Source organism: Ostrinia furnacalis, unplaced genomic scaffold (assembly GCF_004193835.3).
Source record: "Ostrinia furnacalis isolate ACB-3 unplaced genomic scaffold, ASM419383v2 OfSCF1913, whole genome shotgun sequence".
Classification (NCBI taxonomy): domain Eukaryota; kingdom Metazoa; phylum Arthropoda; class Insecta; order Lepidoptera; family Crambidae; genus Ostrinia; species Ostrinia furnacalis.
Window position 1 is genome coordinate 1,038,665 of NW_021132152.1, and position 24,148 is coordinate 1,062,812.

The 24,148-nt window shown below is 35.4% G+C and overlaps 1 protein-coding gene across 3 annotated transcripts in view; it reads right to left on the reverse strand.

Annotated features, from left to right (window-relative positions):
• Msp300 (Muscle-specific protein 300 kDa) overlaps positions 1–24,148 on the reverse strand; it is a 152,430-nt gene that overhangs the window by 114,336 nt on the left and 13,946 nt on the right. For all 3 annotated transcript variants that reach the window (XM_028306328.1, XM_028306327.1, XM_028306326.1), the window contains exons 2-3: positions 5,056–5,117; positions 2,896–2,991 (exon numbers count right to left, since the gene is read on the reverse strand). In XM_028306328.1, the coding sequence (XP_028162129.1) occupies positions 2,896–2,991; positions 5,056–5,117 (158 nt within the window). The remainder of the gene's footprint in view (positions 1–2,895; positions 2,992–5,055; positions 5,118–24,148) is intronic.

Here is a 24,148-nt window from a genome sequence, read left to right on the forward strand (position 1 = left end):
TAACCAAACTGCATCCGTACAACTTACTTTAGTACGACTTCGACATTCTTTATAAGCAATCAAGCGCTGTTGCAGTAGTTTGGTTAGTTGACAGAAATTAATTATTTCCAAAATGGAGCAAGAAGTTTTAGCTTACAATAACTTCAATAATCGATTGTAATACACCAATAAATTGACTATTTGCAAGGATAGATAACTAAAATTTCTTTCTTCATTTTGGAAATAATTAATTTTTGTCAACTTACCAAACAATTAAAACAGCGCTAGATCGTTTATAAAGAATGTCTAAATCGCACTAAAGTAATGTGTACGGATGCAGTATGGTTAAGTTCAACATAGCGAGTGTTATTTAATGCCAAAATCGCGAAATCTTATGCGTAGTACGTATACATCGATGATATTTTGTATGTAAATAATTCGAAACTAAACTCTTTTTTTCTCTTAACTCCAGGGATAGATTTGAGTGCGCTTCGGTTTACACATTAGTATAGGCCTGAGGAACAAAATGCCCTATGGGTTGATTCTGGGCAACACTTGGTCCAGACCCTGGCACTGTCCTTTAATGACAGGGTGTTTCTAATATATTATTTAGAAGCGTAAATTAGTGTGGATTACAATTGTTTGAAACATTTTTCGGTATTTATAAGCTTTATTTTTTACCGATGTTTTATAAGCACTATCACCTAGTCGGCTAAATTGTACCACATCAAGTTGTATGGAACTTTACCAAAGGNAGATAAATCGTCAAACAACTTTGATCTGAATAATTTTGAACTTTACTGACGAACAGTTAAAGATTATTTTCTCTAACTCGAGATTATTCTGTAACATAGTTTCAAAATGTAACATGTGCTCGCGATTCGTTGAAGGAATCAATTTGAAAACTGACGAACCTTTTCATTCCGTGACTGTATTTAAAAAAAAAGTATTTAAGTAGTAGGGGAGAGTTCGGTATATTGTACCGCCGGGTAAATTGTACCACCCTCATATTTCGTAAAGTATTTATTGAATGTCTGTAATTGCAACACTCAGCGATACACAACTAAAATCAATTAATATCGGCCATGTGGTTTTTGCCGTGACCACAAACACGTGTGTTTTATTTTGAAAAGTATTTTTTCATTATTTTCAAGTAACTTTTGACAATACATGTTTAGATTATAATTTTGTTAAATTACAGTGCCAATCCATGTATGGAAGTTGGACCAAGTGCTGCCCAGAATGAAACCATAGTGCATTTTGTTCCTCAGGCCAATACTAATTTATAAACCGGAGTGCACTGAAATCTGTCCCTGGAGTCGAGAGAAAAAAAGAGTTTTGTTTTGAATTATTTACATACAAAATATCATCGATGTATACGTACTACGTATAAGATTTCGCGATGGTGGCATTAAATAACACTCGCTATGTTAAACTAGGTTAAACTTAACCAAACTGCATCCGTACAACTTACTTTAGTACGACTTCGACATTCTTTATAAGCAATCAAGCGCTGTTGCAGTAGTTTGGTTAGTTGACAGAAATTAATTATTTCCAAAATGGAGCAAGAAGTTTTAGCTTACAATAACTTCAATAATAATCGATTGTAATACACCAATAAATTGACTATTTGCAAGGATAGATAACTAAAATTTCTTTCTTCATTTTGGAAATAATTAATTTTTGTCAACTTACCAAACAATTAAAACAGCGCTAGATCGTTTATAAAGAATGTCTAAATCGCACTAAAGTAATGTGTACGGATGCAGTATGGTTAAGTTCAACATAGCGAGTGTTATTTAATGCCAAAATCGCGAAATCTTATGCGTAGTACGTATACATCGATGATATTTTGTATGTAAATAATTCGAAACTAAACTCTTTTTTTCTCTTAACTCCAGGGATAGATTTGAGTGCGCTTCGGTTTACACATTAGTATAGGCCTGAGGAACAAAATGCCCTATGGGTTGATTCTGGGCAACACTTGGTCCAGACCCTGGCACTGTCCTTTAATGACAGGGTGTTTCTAATATATTATTTAGAAGCGTAAATTAGTGTGGATTACAATTGTTTGAAACATTTTTCGGTATTTATAAGCTTTATTTTTTACCGATGTTTTATAAGCACTATCACCTAGTCGGCTAAATTGTACCACATCAAGTTGTATGGAACTTTACCAAAGGATTTTGAATTTTTTTTTTTGGAAATCAAATTTTGAAGTTATAATAGGGTAGTTATGTTTGACTAACAATAAATGAAAGCAAAAGACTGGCAAAGTAGATTAGGTACCAAGTGTGCGTTACGATAATAGGAATTACAAAACTTGTACTCAAAATCGTGTTAACGTGTAAAACAATATCGATTGTCTATGTTATTAACTACTGTTCCTCTTCGTTTCCTAATTTGTTAAGAATGTATCGTATAATATTTTGCCATAGTTTTTTTATAGGCTTGAAATTTATTGAAATCCAATTTAGTAACCCTGTGGTACAAATTATCGAACCGGTTGGCTAAATTGGACCGAAGCTCTGAACTCGTACTTTGTTGATTTGTGCTAAATATACAACAATCATGTTAATTAATACTTATGAAATAGTAAGTTGAATAATGTATCTTTTATTATATACCATGGACATTAGCAAAAACAAAAGAAAACTATGTGTAAAATGGGATTGAAAAAAACTGGTCCAAATTAGCGGACTCTCCCTTATATCCGTTAAGCTAGCACCCATAACACAAGCATATGAATTGCTTACTTTGGGGCTAGCTGGCGCTGTGTGAAATTGTCCAAAGATTTATTTATTTATTTATTTATTTATTTATTTATTTATTTATTTATTTATTTATTTATTTATTTATTTATTTATTTATTTATTTATTATTTATTTATTATTTATTATTTATTTATTTATTTACCAGTTTCTCTCCAGATAGCACCTCCAAGAGTGCGAGCAGCTTGGTGCCATCGCGCAGGTCGTAGATCAGGTCGTCGATACGCAATGGCGGCACACGCTGGAAAAATATAAGTCTTGTAGGTTTTACTGCTTGTACTTATCAATAACGAGGTATAGTTCCAAAATACTGAACTGTCCTATCGATGACATTGACAGCGGGGCGCCACCGTTAATACCGAATCGCTGGTTCCGATTTTTGCCATGTTGGAAACCATAAAGTTGAACGATGGTAGCGCCCCCCTGTCATTGAGTTTGGCGGGACAGTTCAGCGTGGGTCATCTATAGTATAGTTATAAGTTGGACTCTCATCCAACTAAATGCAAACCAAGGATACACGAAAAGAGTTTTCATTCATTTCATTTATGTTTTGCTCTTAGAATCTGTAAGCAACATCTAAATTGCCTGTAGATAAATAATTGATGTTACTGGTAAGGCTGAAAAGGTTTCAGTGGAAGAACTAGGTTTCTGAAAAGAAGACCTACTTAATATTCCATAGTTATTAGGGGGCGTCCATAAATTACGTGAGACTTTTAGGGGGGGAGGGGGTCAACGAAAACCTCACTAAATCTCACGTGGGGGAGAGGGGGGGTCTCGGAAAATATCACGTAATTTTTCCCGCAAGAAATAGAGTAAAATTGCCAGAAAACTGGGTTATTGAAGTAAAAAAAAATTTTTTTTTTGATGATAATGATAATTTATTCTAAACCGTCTAATCAAATTAAACTAAAAATACCTCCATCTGCATTTGTGAACACTAAAGATGCAGAATAAATGTCGAAATTAGAAAATTCGAAATTAAAAAAAAACGTCATCGGCATCGCTATTGCGTAAAAAATTGGCCAAGTGCGTGTCGTGCCACGCGCAGTGTAGGGTTCCGTAGTTGTCTGTCGTTACCACAATATATTTCAGAAGCAAGCAATTACTTCATCTAAAGTCACTTTTCATATTTTCTTCTTAGGAATTTTTACTGCTTAAGAAATTGTATAATACATGAGTCAAATGACTATTACTCTTAAACTAAGTAATGTATCTTAACCGTTATAGTTTTCCTTGAAAAAAATCATCCCTACTTTACATGCAGGGGAGCTACCCTAGATTTTTTTATGAACATTTTATTTTACCGTTTTGTCGGCGTGATTAATATAAATACCTTCACAAAATTACAGCTCCCCAGTACCAATAGTTTCCAAGCGAAACCTCGGACAGACAGACAGACATGTCGAAACTATAAGGGTTCAGGACTACGGAACCCTAAAAAATGACATTACATACGTATGAAAATATTATGTATTTGTAGTTAAAGTAACCAATAGTCAAATTTGACAGATGTCAAATGACAAGTGGATAAATAACAGAATTTTTTTTTCTAGCAATGTTTAACTTGACTTTTAGTACATTTTTTAACTATTAGTTTACATTTTATTAATATTTAACCATTAGTAGCAAAATTTAACAATTAGTTATTTTAACTATGAATCAAAAAACTGGTCCTAGGTTGAAGCAATTGCTTGAACTAAACGACGGGAAGCTACGGAACCCTGCACTGCGCGTGGCACGACATTGGGTTACTGATTTTTTCATATAAATCTAATAGACTCGTAGCATAGACATTGCAAAATAGGCATTTTATTAAATATCACGTGAGATTAGGGGGGTGGGGGAGGGGGTCAGGCAAAATCTCACCAAATCTCACCAAGGGGGGCGGGGGGGGTTGAAAATTGGCCAAAATTGTCTCACGTAATTTATGGACGCCCCCTAACTAGGTAACCTAGTTAAATACTTATTGAGTAAAAAACACACCNACTGCGCGTGGCACGACATTGGGTTACTGATTTTTTCATATAAATCTAATAGACTCGTAGCATAGACATTGCAAAATAGGCATTTTATTAAATATCACGTGAGATTAGGGGGGTGGGGGAGGGGGTCAGGCAAAATCTCACCAAATCTCACCAAGGGGGGCGGGGGGGGTTGAAAATTGGCCAAAATTGTCTCACGTAATTTATGGACGCCCCCTAACTAGGTAACCTAGTTAAATACTTATTGAGTAAAAAACACACCAGTAAAAACAATTTTATTAATATCTTAAAATATGAATACTGTTGGAGAAAATAATTCATACCTTTGATAAATGTGAATTGATCCAATTGACGAATGTTTTCTTTTGTACTCTTTCCTGTTCATCTGAAACAAAGAAAACCAAAAATTATAAGATGTTCTCGATATACACGTAATGTAACATAGAACAACGTAACTAACCTTTTACTAAACTCATTGAAAAAATTAAATACGCACACTAATGGCATTATCGAATTCCGTAAAAAGAAACAAAAGAAAATAGGAAAGAAAAATCTATTCTTTACCGGCCAGTAAAACATTATTTACCTACTTCTTTATTTAAAAAAAAGTTTACAACCAAATTTCTGTCATTTTAAAAAATTGGTGCCGTTTTAATAATTTTAATTAAAGGTAAAATAAGTACTATTATTTTTTCCATTTTTTTTTAAATGTAATCAATATTTATTTGGTTTCATTTTACTATTGACTTTCTGGCGTTATTTAAACAACAACATGACAATGCTGAATCGGTCAGCGTTCGATATAGAGCGAGCTAATACGATTCTAATCGAGTGAATCACTCGCATCCTAAAATATATTCGTCACAGGTACAGGAATAAGTTTGTATTGTACTGTGACTCATCCGAACCCTTAGCCAGGCCACACAATAGGCTTGTTGAATACTATCGTCAATTAAAACTTAACTACTATAATCTTATTAAATGGGACCAAGATTTTTTCAAGACCGTGTATAAATGACGGAGTAATTATAAAAACAAGTAATTACTAACCTAATTTTAAATACAAAACGTAACTGAATTGGAAACCTCCTCCTTTTCAGTCGGTTAAAAATGACGTCCGTTTTCACGTCTATTTCCTTATACCTAAACCTTTTGAGATTAACCACAACTGAAACTGTTTTTCAGAGTATCACGGTAGGTTAATCAACCAAGATTTACTATTCTCATGATCCCATTCCCATTAATGCAATTCCTGCAGGATTACAACTTGACCGCTAATAAAAATCCTGATTTGATTTGAATCAAGATCAAGTTTGTCCCAAGAAAATGTCGGACAATCGTTGAACCCGCAACAAAATCAGAAGAAAATCAAAGGTTCGACTGTTAGTTTGCACCCGGCCTTACTATCTCTGCCAAGTTCACTGCACGTCTGCGCGCAGACAACAGCAGCGCGCGCGCACCGACGCATTTCTATTTGCAGTTTAATGCGTTCGTAGACTTCTAAGGAGGCTTCGCACTTAAACGTAACGGTGATCAGGGATTACTTATTTAATTGTCAGTTCTCGGAAAACGTCTGCTCTGATAAGTCCAATGAATAAGTCCGTTTTTTGCTCCCAATTTGTGTAATAATACCTCCTATAGTTACTTACTTCAGTTACTGGATTGAGACAATTAACCTACTTATTAATAACCTAACCGCGGTAGGATTTTTTTTGCTTAAAATCCAGAAGGATAACTGCCAGAGAATTCTTTGTGCAATTAAGTTTGCTTTATACATATACCATTTTAAATGGCATTAATTCTTATGTAAATAAACCAATGCTACTAAGAGACAATAGCAGTACCGAAGCATTTTCATCAAAGTAAATTTAAATCACAAATATTTCAACCTGTCCGCACAATCCTCACAAAATTTAGGATCTCATAAAAACAGTTGACACAAACTTAAGAGCTCTTTGACTTTTACTACATTTAGATGTAATTTATAACATTCTCAGACAATGAATTTTATCTCTAGGTATGTTTCTTTTACAGAGATGAAATAAAGTAAAGCACCAAGTCTTAATAACAAACCTGCATAACAATAATTAATGCAAACAGTTTTTATTCATCACTGCATAGGCATTATAAACACAGATGAAATCGTAATCAAAACCAAGTACAACGCTTCACAGCACAGCTTCCAATAGGCTTACTGAAAACTCTGGAAAAACAACCTGAAATTTTAATTTCATCAAGGTAGAGTTTCATATTGATCCATTGTATAGAGTAAAAATAATGTGCAAAGGAAGTTTTTATTATTATTTATTATAATATGTAGATCAGATCAGTAAAACTCTGAAAAAACAACCTGAATTTCATCAAGATAGACTTTTAATTGATGTATATCCGTATCTTATGCATAATGTTACATTGTTATATAAGTTAGATCCTACATCTACTCGTATAGCCGTCATTTATATCGATTGGTATCAACAAAATGTATTTACATACAAACCACCCACAAATCATCCATTATTTGTTTTTATTCGTCGATAGATTTCAGGTTTGGAAATTCCTCCAAATTACTGGGGAGGGCCAAAGTACATTCTACAATACACCAGCCTATACAATTCTATAGCAAACTCGCTCGTATTACGACGGTATAAGATGCTTCAGCGTATAGCTTGACGTGCTGTAGTCAGTACATTCCTGCGTGATTCCCTCAGGACGACCTGTCGCGGCGTCACGCGGCGGGACCACGCACTTGGCACGGCGTGATACGGGAGGAATATTAGGGTTGCTACGCAGTTTAAAGATGATTACGATTTGGTAGAGCCTTAGAATGTTGAAAACATTGTTTTTTTTCTGGGGATCAATTCGAGCTTTTACTATGTTGAAACTATGAATAATATAATTTACACAAAGTGTAGAGCGTAATAGCTGCACTATACTGTAATTAGGATTTTGGCAGCTTCGATCAACCTGCGGAAGAAATTTGATTCCAAGATTCTGGGGGCGCGTTAAGCTATCGGTTGCATGGATCCTTGTCAGACACTTTAGTGGTGTTTCATAATTAAGGCTGACACCAGGGTTATGATCTCAGTAGTTACAATCAATCAACCCACATGATAGAAGAAGAAAAAGACCCACCTACGCACAAAAAATATTTGAACTAATTTCCAAAGCACTTGGCCTTGAAATTGGGCTTCATTTAGCGACTTCGTTTCGATCTCGTTAACTTAGTAGGTATCACGCTGACTAGCAAATTAATCTTCCCAAAGTTCATTAGATACATTGATCGATTTATTAAGGACCCTCGACCTCCAAGGAGGTAGGAGTGATATCGACAAAATTAAATGCCTGCGGCAGCAAAATATTTGACTAGCTTTTGCATTAACATCATGTATGGCTCCATTTTGTATGGTAATTAGTTTCTACTTTAAACTTTTCATTAGTCTATACAAATAAAGATAATTTTGATTTTACTTGATAAAAGTAAATTCCGATGAAAAAAAGTGCCAGATATTAGGAAAACTGCATTTAAATCTGTTGCGTAGTTTAAAAGATCTAAGCGCACAGACAGCGGGAACAACTTTGTTTTTTTATACTATGTAAAGATAAAGATTAATCAACCCTACAATTTCTACGTTGCGTTGGTTAAATTTTTCAAAACTTATTACAGCTTTCAACGCTTGCGTGCCGCAACTTGGTTTCTGGCTGCGCATCGCGGGGCAACTTAGCAACTTTATTGGCATTGACAGCGACTCTACCCGGAAGTTAAGTATAGTATACCGTATACCATAATGATAGCTAGATTTGTTTTCGATGGGGATTTTGTAGAAAATGGACAGTAATATTTCGTAAGAATAAACTTACTTAGGTCACCTAAACCAAACCTATAATATTCATTATCCCTTCTCTATAATGATAAGTAGCCACTACTTTGTGAACATTTCCACTAACCGCCTACCTACCTATTTTTACTTTGCTTGAAGATAAGTTGGCGAGTTATCAGCACGTACTACCTACTTATAATTTATTCTTACCCAAGTAGAGCGTGGATAAAATAAATTCTATTAGATTATACCTTGGATGTAAAGACAAAGAGTCATCTTACTGATTAGAAATTGCATAATTTCATAATTAGTTTGTTTTTTTAATGAAAAACAGCAAAATTCCTATGATTGAAATATGAAAATCCATGGTATCAAATAACCTCATGGTACAGTCGACTGCACGTCAACGTAAACTCTGTGGTATCTTACGTAGTTGCGATAGAGGCGAATTTGCAACGAAAGCTTGATGTGCTGTCGACTGTACATAAATTATTCAGTAAGATTTATAGTAACTTTCAATTACCTACTCCGGTGTGTACAAAATATAATAATGGGTGGTCCAGTGTCAAATGTAGTTCATTGGATTGACCCCGAGTCCCCGACGCCGGGCCACAGAATAAGTAATAGTACCGCCGGGCGCTATTGTGGCTCCCACCCATCCGCCCACGGTAATTTGCATTGTAACGAAAAGGAAAATCACAAGTTATTTGACACTGAGCTGTGTATTATTTGCAAAGATTCTTTGGGAGGTTCTTTTGGAACGTGTTTTAAAAGCAATGTATCCCAATGTAGCTATTAGTAGGTAGGTACACTAGGTATCTACTTGGGTACATAATACCCCGTCCATATTTAAGGCCCAATGAATCCAATAAATTGTCTTGCTCCTTCGATGTTCCTACATCCAGTGAAAATGGAGACATAAAGTGAGCTCTATGAAGAAGTTTAATCAAGTAAACGACCTTTTGTTAGGAAGAAAACGACTACGACAACACGCGCGAACCGATTGCATTATTTTAGATGTCTATATTGTCTATAGAGCTCGTAGTTACTAAAGAAAATTAATTCCTAAAGCTAAGCATGACTCTTTCCATTTGTGGATGGACATTAATGAGCATCCACTCGTCCTTCATAACACTGAACCTATTTATTTAATTTTAATTCACCTTTAATAATAGTTTGGATTTCATGAAATTTTATTTGGTAGAGTCCCTGGTGTATGGTATTGCGTTGTGTAGGTCGCGGTCAACCGGCCATACCATGGCCCTGCCATTAGTTCGCGGTAACCATTAGAGTGACGTCACCGGCCATGGCGTTTGCCGTCCAATGTCAAGTTCTACATCAGAGAGCGTGGAGTAAATAGAAGGCTTTTTGGTAACAAATAAACAGGGGTTTATCGATGTTGTTTCCCTACAAAAAGTTGTTATATTTGAGCATCAGAATCACTTCTTTCAAGAATATGTATATGAAAAGTTCATACTTGACTAGAAGATGAACGCGCGCTCAAACCGGAAATTTTAATTCAGAAACTTTGCAATAGGTAGCGTTTCTTTACAAAATATTTTAAAAAATCTGATTTTGATCAATAATTTTGTTTTAAGAATAAGAATAAGATACACACATAGCCAGGGATTTTAGAGATTATTTTGGAAGGTACCGGTTAAGATACGTTATTTCACATAATACCGTAAATATTTGAGAAGGAACATAACACGGACAATGACATCATCGACGGGACATGATCACAATGGGCAAAAACCGACACCAGCTATTAGAGTCAAATGTATTGGAGTCGTGTGAATTCTAAACCGTCCGCGAGGTCGAACTTACTGCCCATAATAATGGCCCAATATTGTAGAGTCAAGAATTTGAGGATTGAAAAGATCGTTACTAACGTTAGAAAGAAGGGGTACCTACCTTAAGTTTTGGGTACTGTTCCATATAAAATTATCAAAACATCGAAAAGAGAAAAATAGCCAACCTCTATAGCTCAGAATATCGGTTAAAGCTCGCTTCCACCTCGGCCTATCCTCACTTCCCATCAGGTGAGATGTAGGTCAAGATCATCCTCGTTGTAGTTAAAAAAGAGTTACTTAGAGCTAAGAAAAGTGTGCCTAAAGTGTTTTATTTTATTATTTTTAATGGCTTGAGTTATTGCGTGAAATATAAAAAAGTATACATGAAATAACGCTATTAATAGTCATGAAGTTTTTAAAATTAGGGATAATATCTATGTTTTCGGTGTCCAAACAAAAAGTAACAGTCGAGTTCGTAGCGTGCGCGTGGGCGTTAGAAAAACTAAAACTAACGCATTTGTGCCAAGGTCGCACGAATAAACAAAATGGTTAGAAGCTACTATCCAATTACTATTTGGACTGTAGGTTTGTAATGATACACGTCACTACATTACTCGTCATCAACAGCCCTTTACAGTCCACTGCTGGACTATGAGCCTCCTCCACTATGGTGGAGGGATTTGCCATAATCTCCACGCTTGGCAGGCGGGTTGGAGATCGCAGTTTAAAAGATTGATGTTTTTCAGAGAGCGCTGCTGCCCATTCTCTGTTTGTTGTGTAGTCCCTAAGTCGCCTCTTACGACACCCGCGGGAAGAGTAGGGGTTGGTGACAAATGTATTCTACTCTGCCGTCACCACACGGCGAACATTACTCGTAATTGACGAAAATATCATGTGACAGGTTTATATCTGGGCAGGCTCTATTAATGATTTGGATGTCACACTCCTAGAGACAAATACAAACAAATAGCAACAAAAAAGAAGAATTGCTGACTTCAAAGATTGGAAGGTCGATTCCTTCGCCATGATAATGAAGTATAAAAAGCTACAGTAAACATGCGCGCGCGACCACAGGATGATCTAACGCAACCTTGGCGCCAAGTTGTGGCGCTCGCAAGGCACGACACTGCGCCCGGCCTCTTTCGGTACGCATTGTAGTTAGATGGCGATCCAAATCTTTCAACTAAGTTACTTCGTGGGTACATAAAGATACTATGTAATTATATGTCTCACAGTATACTATACCTACTGTAATGTAATTTCTCACAGCTCCAAAAAATGGATCCTTAACTTTAATAAAGAAATACTTAAAGAAATTTTGCGGATAAAAACGCAAAGACATCCACCATCCATGTCGTTTATCAAATTCTTTATTGCTATTCCATACGTTAATATAGGACAGTATGAACCCGGTCGGGTACAGCAAAAATTAGAAATCCACACATGACTGAGCAAAATGACATTCAATGATTTGTAGCTTTTGTACCATTATGTTGATAAACCAGTTATGTAGGGTTTATTTGACAAATTACATAGTCTAATAAATTAATATTCCGCGTAACGATCTCTTGCTTTAATTGATATGCCTACATTATATTCAGATTAAACGGTGAGTGAGTAAGCCAATACGATTTGTAATAAAAATAAATATTAACAAGTATCTCACGTCGCAATAAGTTTTATGGGCGATGTTATCAAAGAGATTGATTTTAAAGAAGCCTTGGCTGTACTATCGTATATCTAACCGGCAGACCTTGGACACCAAACTGTCATTCCTATGAATACTTTCATAAAGATAACTATTGAATTACAAACATTAATCATCATGAAATTATTATCTTTAAGTTCTCAGCATATTTATTGCTTTCTGAACTCGATTGTTTATTATCTGAATCTGTACAAAGGTTCTTAGAGCTAATTAAAGACTCTTTGATGGAATTGTAAACAAAAAAGTTAATTGAACAGGATTCCAATTGATTAACTACCTCAACTTCAAAGTCACACCCAAGAGATACGAACTTGAAGATAAATACGAGTATGTGCTTCATCTTAGTTTCATACTAACATTGTGAATTATAAAACCTGACAATTTACGTGGGCGAGTGAAGAAGCCTTAATCACACATACCTTGATAACTTTTATGACGCCAATATAGTCTTAACATGAAGTATTAAACAAACGTATACGTACCTAACTATAAGATAGGAGGTACGTACTAATTATAATAGTTGTCAATGTTGGCTACTTTTTCTACACTGATATTATATGTATAACTAGCGGAAAGATTTAATTGTTTGTTTGTATTGAATAGCCTCCGAAACTACTGGAGCGATTTGAAAAATTCCATCACCATTAGAATCCTACATTTTCTCTGATGAACATAGAAGTTCGCTGGGTCAGCTAGTTTTAAATATTCGTGTTTAAATTTTAAATATCTCTTGAGTACCCTGTCAACAAGACGTCACTCGCACCTGCCCTATATCTGGCAGCCTCGGCGTGCACTCGGCCCTTGACGGTCATTGGTGACCGCGATGACGTCATCCATGCAGACTATGGCGGAACTAATGGACCAATCGGCGGATATAACAGGTATGACAGGTTTAGTGGAGCCAAATTTATCCATTGAAACGACAGTTTAAAATTAAAACAGCGAAAATTTTAAATTTTGATATTTCGGCTCGAATGTTATGTGGTGAAATTTATTCGATGGTCCTTTTAAAAAGATTTTGAAATTTTGTAATTTATGTTCAAATACGATGAATGAAACTTTTATCTAAGCGGGAAAATAATCGCGTAAACTAGATGCCTAAATCACGAATACCAAATGAATGATGTAATTCAATACATTAACAAAGGTACCAAGTTCATAACTAATATACCTGCCAAACTTTGAAAGAAGAAAACAAGGACAATGCAGGTGAACTAAATCTGGGCGTGGCATCATAATCGTTGCAAGTAATGACATCATAGTATTTCCGTTGTATGTATGTAATGTCACGTACTACGTTTGGCAGCGAGAGCAGGCCAGCAGGGCTGAGGCAGAAGCCAAAACATTGTTTGTCGGCATTTTTTGTATAACTTACAAATGAATACATCATATCAACTGGCAACTGTCAAAACACCTTGGAGTATGAGTAGTTTATCCAAACTTTGCTATATTTACGGAACTCTCTACGTTTATGTACGTTCGAACAACTTTTAGTAATAATTGCAAAATATCAAAGAAAGTAATGTTTGTAAAGTTTGAATACCCTGATTGAAAAAGGAATGAACGTTTCGATGTTTTATTATATTCGATCTGTGACAGTGAGATCTATCAGCTATTATTCTCTAATTTTAGCTGTGCGCAATAGAGTCCATACGGTCCTATATTATTTTTGAAGATCCCTTGCAACGTGTGGAATACCTACCAATAAAGAAGTGAATTATGGAAAATTGTAATAAAACCATATTCTCATCAATTGAGCTCCTGTCGTATGGTGTATTAATGATAATGATGTCATTAGTTCACCCGATGACCCAGTTATTTCAGAGAGCCGCGGCAACAATTATATCATCGCGCTGCGCACGCGTCATCGACGCATCACTCATTAGAATCTGAAGTGTTTGTTTAATTGCTAATGTATTCGATTTGTAGAAAAGGAACCGTGAACAGTGTGTAATTTTTTTGGAGAATTTTATATTGGTCCTGTAGGAAAAATGCATGGAGTGCGAGAATGCTTTAGTGGATTAAGTTCGCCTTATGTACAAATTTATTTTAGCATTAAAGTTTAAATAAATAAATAATATAAATAAAAGTAGACTCTAGGTAGGTATATTTTCATTGTTTCAAATAGTAAGGATAATGAGATGCAGAGGCACACCGCAAACTACTTGGATGTCAAATTTCCAAAGAGGCAAGTAATTGGGCCCGAGTACTGACGATCCTAACTAGCGAAATGAATGGCACTGCATGGTAAGGAAAGCCGACCACGTAATGGGAATGGGCGAGAGCAAAGTAGAAGAAGTCAGAGATAAGTTTGATGAACTATGTAATCTATTAAATGTTAAGTAATACAATTATTTAAAACCAAATTATGCAAATTGAATTACATTTATATGAAATTGGCAGCCAAAGAAGACATAAAATTACCATATCTAATTATCAAAACATCGGCGAAATGATTAGTTACTCTAATGATTGACAGTTTATCGATGGCCAGCCTTGACAGCCAGACACAAGATTACGCAAACGACCCAAATAATTGGGTTAATGTGTGATACATGATTTCTACGGTTTCATTGCCTTGCTAGTAATTTGAGTCATTTTTCAACACATTCGCGAAGGTAAACATCAATGCGAATAGTACTTACAGTTTCATTCTTAGATAATGATCGAAGATTAAGTGCGTCTGTTATAGGATTTTTCAAAGAAACTTCTAGAATATTTATTTTCAATCCAATAATTTTAGTTAAAGATGATCCAAAGAAGACGACAGCGTGCCTTGATTACACCTAAAATTAAACTCTGTAAATGGTAGAGCAAAACTAGTAATTTTTTCTTTGTTCCTTCTATCATGAAGTTTTTTATGATTCTGTTCACTTCTCAATTCCCCATAATTTATTGCAGAGCCATAAAGGTTCATTTGATTGCTTCAATTAATTTCATGTTGCGTCCATTTTATGGCACACTGGCCTTCAAACATACGAGTAACATGGGCACTATGAGTACGAATTTAATTAAAAACTTGTACCTAATAACCAATTCTACATATTTGTAGTTAATTTCATATTAATTATAATAAAGAAAATGCCTATTCTATTCTAATCTTGGTTTTATCTTATCTTTTCAGATTTAAACTTAGTGTTAATTTGATCATATCTAAAAAAAAACTTAGATTTATTATTTTCTATTAGCACTTAAATGATGATTAATAAACGGAGTAAGAAAATTACTCACTTTAAGTTAGGTTTTCAAACAATCTCAAAATAAACTTCTCAAAATTTTCTTTCGCCTGGGAAAAGCAGGGAGAAGATACAACTTAAAACTTGTTGTCTCGTACCTTGTAAGACAATCATACCTTAGTTTCTTAACCATGATAATTGGAGTGCTTTAGGCGCATATTTATTACCGTATTAACTATTCCATTACTATCGACTAAGCTTTGACTAATCGCATTGCAACGCTGCGCGAGAGCCGCAAGCGTTCGCATATAAAACGCTTTGCGAAATCAATTCTACGTGACCACTAGCTTAGCCAAAAAGTACTTTATAGTGGAAAAAATAGAAAACACTTTCGTGTACCTACAGAATTACAATAACAAGTATGAGGTCACCCCCGTGTTATGGCTTGAATGTAACGTGAAAATGTCAGCCAGTACGTGAGATAAGCTAAGTTATAGTAAAACAGTTATAAGAAACCTATCCACGTTTATATTAGGAGGGTATTGTAGTTGTAAATGTATTTAGTTTATCGAAATAGACAATAACGAATGGTTTCCGGCGACATTTTCGACGCTAATGTCGGATATACCAAATGTGTTTCTTCTAAATATAACCGCGGAGTTTTATTTTTATAAATTCCTAGTTCAGTAAAGTTCCAAAAGCTGAACTTATAGGTTTATTGTAAGCTCAACAACACATCAGACTTTTTGTGGCGAAATAGCATCAATGTGTCTACATAAAATACCACCGTGTGAAGGCCGTAGTCTTTACATTATCTATCAACCAGCCTATAATACTTACACCTACGCATAAATAATAGGAACTTATACACCACGTATGATGTACACAGTTACATAAAATCAGATTTTTACATTGTTTAATGCAAAATACAACCTATTACTACAACAAATGAGCTTTTATCTTGAAGTGCCATCGTCTGTCCTTGGAAAATTATCATTTTGTAGGATAAAGGGGTAATTAAAAAATTATGCGACTCGTAATTGCGATCTAATATACAGATAGAGCCATCTATTGGTGTTTGTAGAGAACCGTATCTGATGTGAAACGCTAGTAAGTGATAAATAGATTGTTTCGTTAGTAAACACTTATAAATGTTAATCACGATAATCTCATTAATCTCATCAACCTCCAGATGTCCGCAGTGTTTCTATTTTTAATTTTTATGTCCTTTTACGTGAAACCGCCATTCTACCTTCACGGTGAAGGTAGAGTGACTTCATTTTAGTTTACAAGGAAACCGATGAAGATCTGTTTTGAATAATAAGTCAATAATTCTCGTGGAATACTTAATCATTGTAAACCTGTTTAATGTTAGTCAATGATCTGAATCATGTAACTGCCATTTACCTAACTATTTGACCGGAAATCCGGATGCAACAGTCTTACAAATATTTATTTATTAAAAATTTACAGGAATAGTCTAGCATAATAAAGTCTTCTTCCCATAACATGACATCCTATCTAATTTCATTTAATATGATTTTTGTTAAAAATAAAACGATATAAATAAATATATTGAAGTCTATCATTAATTTAGTTTGTCTCGATAATATTAGTCAATGCACTAGTAGGTACCAGTATCAGTTATTTTTGTTTAAAAAAGTTATAAAAGAAAATCACACTCAATAACAATGTGACTAGATAACTCAATATCAGGGAAATATTAATCAGTACAAGTAGGTCCAACCAACAATAATAGTTATAATTGACCTTTGCAATAATAGTAGATAGACAAGAGCGCAGAAAGAAAACAAACTTAACGCGCGTGGGTTGCTAATAAGAAAATTATCGGGTATCGACGCCTGCGCATAAATAAACACTATCGGGCTGTAAACAAGTACTATCTCCGCTAAATATAGCCGCATTACACATGCAGCAGACTTGCCTGCAGTCCAAGGAGGAGAGACCCTTCAGTCCAAACTGCAGACGATGTAGTATTTAGTAGGGTAGTTCTGTAGATACCGTAAATCTATCCCCCTTATTACAAAAAGTTTGACTCTGTTTGAACCCTGGTTTAAATTGACATTTAGTATGGAAATGTCATTTTAAACCAAAGTTCGTCCCGGGTTTATTTTTTTTGTAATAAGGCCCTTAATGTTTAAAAAAACGGTTTAAGAACCTTATTTCTCAAAAGAATTAACAATAATTCACTTCCTGAGAAACGCTCCAATTCTCATAAAAATCTAACCCTGATAATCCATTTAATTTTCCCTTAATGATTTTCAGGTGGGTACCTTTGAAACCAATAAATGCTAAACTATAAAGTTGTAAGTGCCAGAGGATGTAATTTTCAGGAATCATAATAACGTTTATTTGTTTTTGAGTCTCGTGAACATTTTATTTTCTGGAAAATATGGTTTGGCACGCCTCAAAATGTAAGTCAATTGAGATAATGAAAATGTGACGTCGTAGCTCTGTTTACCATGCAAAATTAATGGAAGAGGCGCGTTTTGACAGTTCATAAATATTATGGTAATCGACTATGGTGTTAACTGCCGTTAACATTAAGCTTACGAGAACCTACGTATGCTTCATCCTTTAATGTTCATATCTTTTAGAGAATTCGATACACGCGGTATAAAATAAATAATCTGTTATGGTTTTATATGGGGCCGTTTTCCTTATGCTACAAATGCAGTCTACATCTTCCATTTTAAATTCCTATCATGTCGCTTCGCTTCTAAAGGAACACCCAACCTTTGATCAAAAAGAAACCTTGAATGAAGGTAGAAAGAGTTGCATTTAAATATGTAGAGCCAAAGCAGCGTTGGCGGTTATTTTTAAAGGTTCTGTCGTCCTTTTAACTTGCACAGAAATACTTTGGGACGGGATTCACGTCCGTGTATTAGGTACAGATATTACAAATTTGTAATTGAAACTAGTTCTTTTACGAGTGAACAGCTAAACGAGTAGTTAGTATTATAATGTCCCGTAATTATAAATCCGTTTGCGAATCAACAGGGTTTTTATTACACTGTATTAGTCTTACACAAGGTTCTTTTGAATTTTTCAAAAGATGTACTAGAGAATTGTATTTGCTTTTTCTATAATTTTATTTAGTAGCTTTTCTTCTCACCTATAAATTTTAGACTATATGCTGTTGTAATGTAAGCTGTTCTAATAAGCTTTAAAATCAATAAAGGAAAAAAATCTGTCCTATGGAATTTGCTTTAAAAAGGCTACGAAACATAATAACAAACTCACAAACTTTGCGTGCACAATACTAGTAATGATTCGGCAGAGACTACAAGTTACTCTATGACTCTACCATAATCGTCCTTAGTCAGCTTAGGTGCACAAATTCAGATACGTGTTGCGCAAGCGCAGCCGACAGAGACGCCGCTACACGCGCAAGTGAAATGGAGAGTATTGCCGAATGCCGAATTTGGACTGGCATTTACGAACTGGTTTCGTTAGAGCTTGATATAGGTAGTGCAGTCCTTTTAAAAACATGCCTACATGTCCTCACTGCGTGTGTATGCAGTTGGATTAATGTCACAGTTTGAAATTGATACTCTAAAAAAGAGAAAAACATAAACAAACCATATCTCTACACAATCGATCAATTAAGATAATGTCGCTGTGATTTAAAAATCTGTTTTCAGGCACTAATGATAAGCATAGATAAAGCTTTCATAATGTTTGTAAGTTGCAAAAAAAGCGTATAAATTGATAAGAAAATGTTTTCCCTGCCTCCTGAAAACAGTATAGGTATGTATACTATTCTGCCAAAGGATTATTTTGATCCAATAGCAACGTTCAACTGTGGATACTTTACAGTATCGCTTAATTTTACTTTTATAGATAGAAAGTTTTAAAAAAGCATTTCTCACTATGAGAGTGTTTTCGTTATTACCCAAATTCTTGTTCTATATGAAAAAGTAAAAACCAGAAATGATAATAATATAACTAGTGACCGACCGAATATTCGTTTTCGTTTTCGTTTTCGGCCATTTTCGGCCAAAAAATGGACATTCGGCCATATTTTCGTTTTCGGCCAAAAACCAGCCGAAGCTTCGGCCAAACCGAATATCAGAAATACGTGAATAAGATGGTGACGTTATCGTTCCGATATCTTCGGGAGTGAATCTGATGCACTCATGGTTCCAATCAGACTTGAACGGACGCGGTATTGTCACACTCTTTTGAAGTTTTGAAGTGAGGTTACATTGTAAAGGGTGTCCAGCGAAAATTTTCCAAGTTCAAAATTGAATACAAATAAAACCAAAGAGTTTTCAATAAGTTTAATTGTTTCAAAATAGAGTCTAATGCGGATTTGAAATACGCCATGAGTCACTGGTCGATGTGTCTTGCTTCACAGCAAGAAGGTGTCTCACCACACACGGAGAGTACCTCGAAGGAGACACTGAGGACTATTTTTTCTAGCCGCCTCGGTCATCAGATCTCTCACCATGCGACTTTTTCTTGTGGGGATATCTCAAGTCAAAAGTTTACAGCAAAACTATCCTTAAATAATTCAGGTTCTGTAAGAAAATATCCGCCGTGAAGTTGCAGGAAAATTATTACCGCGATTTGCTCTCGCATAGTTGCGAATGTAAGGGTCCGGCTGTGAGAGTGCCTATAGTAAAACGGGCATCATTAAAAAGGCATTGCCTATAAAAAAATATATCCGCATTGTTAAACTCCAGTTTGCATTAGTAATAAATAATAAAAAATCATTAATTTATTTGTATGAATCATTTTTGAAGTTGAAAAATTCCCACTGGACACCCTTTATTTCTTCTTCACTTCCCAATATTTCAATATACACCGGAAATAATATTCTACTAAGAATTCATAATTCAATTTTTTGTGTTTTAATGCCGGTTTTCTTTAATCAATCCTTATCAAAAACAACTGTCAAACATCATTATGTTTTTGGTCAAAACATTAACGGTTTTCAAAGTTTTTACATAATTTCAGATTAAAATTTGAGAGTTGAAGGTCATATTCGTTTTCGTTTTCGTTTTCGGCCGAAAATGAGACTGCAGCCGAAGCTTCGTTTTCGTTTCCGTTTTCGGCTGAAAATCCATATTCGGTCGGACACTAAATATAACAAACCAGTGCAATAAAATTCTTGTTAGTTGTGTTTTGTATTTCGCGGTAGAGTGCGCTCGTGGTCAAGGCCACGGCATTCGCTATGGTGAGTTGAATGGGAATTAGTTGGTTAGTTATTTTAGACATCATTCAAACCACTCACCAACAATAAAGTTCTATCAGGGTAATTAAGGTTACAAAGAAGATATAATGACAAACAACTTTTCATTTCAATATACCAGAGGATTTTCCATTTTAAGTAAATAAATGCACATACAATTGCATCTAGAAGACCGAAATAAAAAGAAAATTAATTACCTTGATATGATACTTAAGTTAACAAACTGATTTTGTATGTTTATGTTAATGTAGAGTCAGACAAACAAGGAGGTTTTGAATAACTAGCCGGCTATTTATTATGAAAAACTGTTTTCCATATAGCCGGCAGTATTCAAAACAGACAGACAGAAACAAGTGTATTCTCCATGCTCACGCGCCGTGAAGATCTATTTGCATATCTAATAGCATTGTAGTCTGCGTACAACTCGTCCTGAAGGCAAGGTCAGTTTTGGGAAACTGGCTATCATGACATTACTAGTGATACAATTCATTATTTTAAAGATGACCTATTTTTTAAAACTTATCCTTATCATGAGTTTCATGAGAAATGGAGGCGTTCAGGGGCAAAGTCTTGAACTAAGCTAATAGCGAATTCAGTTCCTGATACTACATCTCTACTCTACCATCAAAAATTGCCGACACCCGTAGAAAATGTAACATTTTGTTATCAACTTGTTTCTTTGAACTCACAATTTTATTCAAAAATTACACTAATTTCCTTTGAGGCCTTCTTCTTCACAAGGAAAAAAGATAATTCCAACCTAACCAACAAAACGAAGTAAGATCCAAATGACTCAACCCTTTGAAATCATACAGAAGCTGCTAAATAGTGACGTCAGTGCAGTAGTCCAATCCGCTTCGCGCGATTTTCATTGCTATAAACAAGCTCGCTACGATCCTCACATCCGTTTCTTATGATGTATGACGCATTTCACCCATTTTAAAATAAAAGAAAATTTTAAATTGACATCTGTAGGCCCTAATGGCCCATGTATGTACACGTTATTTTCAGGAGCTAGCAAAGCACATTTTCGACACAGGCTGCGCTGCTGGTTGATTGAATTATCATTTAGGATGGGTTTACGCTAAATCAAAACAGAGAACTTCGTGCAGTAAATACTCATAGACATACATACACAATTTTTTTATTAATAAATTTATGTATGCATTATTAAACGTATTTGAACGTTTAAAGTTAAAGTGCTTAGCAGATATTAAATATGATAACATTAGTATTGGATAATAGTCATTTGCATAATTTGCTGTCTGTCCATAAATGGTGACAATTTGGTGAGTTGTTATGTCTATATATGTTTCAATTTTGTTGATAAGTTTTTAATGTTCAGTAGAAAAGAAATGATAAATGAGTTTGTTTCTTCTCAGCACTTGCCTTAATATGTTTGTCTCGAAGCGCTAGTAGGGCCCAAAAGATAAGGATACATGTAAAGTGCCCCATAAGGGTTACCTTTTTTTATTTACCATATTTTGACGTTCATAAGTGCCACCAGGTGGTCTAAATTTAATAAAATATTTTTGATTTTGATTTTGAAAGAGACTTTGTAAGTCTAATTCAAATAGGAATCGTTAAGTAATAAACTAAGTATAATCGGCCGCTATCTATGTAAATGCAGGGTTTGTTGGTCCCTAAATTCAGTTCGCTGGCGCTACTGTAAAAGTAGAAGCTTTGTCAAAAGCTCTGCCATTTCTTGATTAAGATAAACACTTATTAAAACATCTGTCCCTTCATTAACAACAATCAAACGCGTCGTCTGGCACTTACAGAATTATTTGTTTATCAAATAATAATTCGCCAGACGTACCTACCAAGAATAAAGCGAAGATGTTAATTGAACTCTGCTGTGAACGCGACGTGTTAACTTAAGTTGATGAGTGACTCCCCAGGGGATCAGTTAGACAATATCGAATCATCGATCATGCTCGTATTACTCTATGTATAGATCGTTAATATAGCATTATCTTACGATGTGGGAGAAAAACGACACCAAATGGGAAAATTCCAGAATTGCATCTGACTGAATGGCCAGTGTACTTACTTGTAAGTTGCAAAAAGTTAACATTTAATTGCAGAATTAGCAGACGATACGTAGGTACACTAATGAAAAACATGTGCTCTACGTAAAGCGCAGCGTAGGACGTCCACCCACAAGGTGGACCGACGACCTCATAAAGGTAGCAGGAAGATACTGGATGCAGGCCGCTACCAACCGGCCATTATGGAAATCATTGGGGGAGGCCTGTTCAGTAGTGGACGTCTTATGGCTGAAAAGATGATGATGATGATGACTACGCAAATTATCCTGCTTTCGCCTCCGAGATTTATTTTACCATGTAGTACCCCTGTACGACAAGCCAATCCGCACACAATATTCAGCGCAGTAGTAGTAAAAAACAAAAGAGCGGGCAACCCCACCCCTACCACGCTGTGGGCTCGGTGTCCGAGCGGTCTCATTATTCCTTTGTGCGCACGCGCAACGACCGCACGCAGTATAAGAAAAATGCTTAAGTGACGTCACCAGGACGTTTTTACCGACAAAAAACGTAATTATTTTAAGTTGTGCAGTGTAGTGACGAGAATTAGACCCAACACAAGGTTGGTTGTAACAACTATTTTGTGCAAGTGCTCGTACATTTTTATTATAAGCGTTGTGACACGACGCGTAACTTTGACCCATTTTTAGCTCCAAGTTAACGCGCGATGTTAACCAGTAGCCATTTTTTTGCTCCGAGGTAATGCGAGATGTTACCCAGTAGCCATTTTCTGCTCTAGCGAGTTAATACGAGATATTAACCAGCAACCACTTTATATTCGGTCATTTTTGCGGGTCATTTTTTAACCAGTAGCGTTAATACGAGATATTAACCAGCAGCCACTTTATGTTCGGTTATTTTTTAACCAGTAGCCGTTTTTTGCTCTAGCGAGTAAAAACGAGATATTAACTACCGAGATAGCCAGGTATTGTAATATTATTCACTTTTACGAGTTAAGTATCTTCTTTTCGGCCATTTTAAAAAGCCGTAAAAACAGAACATAATGAGCTCATACAGAAAAATGTTGCGTTTGTACGAAACTACCCACATTAAGAGCTTGCCTTCTTGGCCTTACACCTTATGAACCATCAACCGTCTTGGAGCCTGATGACCCGGCGCCGCGGACGCACTCGCCCCAGTCGAGCCTCCGCCTGCTTTTATAACGACCGATGACCCTGTGGCCATACACATTGTTCAATGCTACAAAGGGTAACTGAATAATTTTGTTGTTTTGTATTTTTATACATTACACCAATCGATATTGGTCTAAATACAAAGGCTAGTAAGAAAGAAATAAGTATCAGATCAAAATTCAAAGTGCATTTATGTAGATTCATTACTTGCTATTATAAGGTCAGAATAAAAGATCCTAAATAAACCTTAGGCCGGTTTGTTGACCGAACCGAGTCGAAGTGGAAATAAATGCCTACTTTATATATGAAGTATGACAATATGTCGTTTTTTCTATGCAACGACTCATATTAACTGACATTGTGATTTTGAGTACTTATCAGTCTCACATTTTTTTTGTTGGAAACTTACAAAGATCTTTCTACATTTCCGGTCGGTCGACCAATTACATCGACGGTCGACAACTATAACTCATTATAATCCTCTAAAACGGGAAAAGAGGTATTTATTTGATATGACAACTA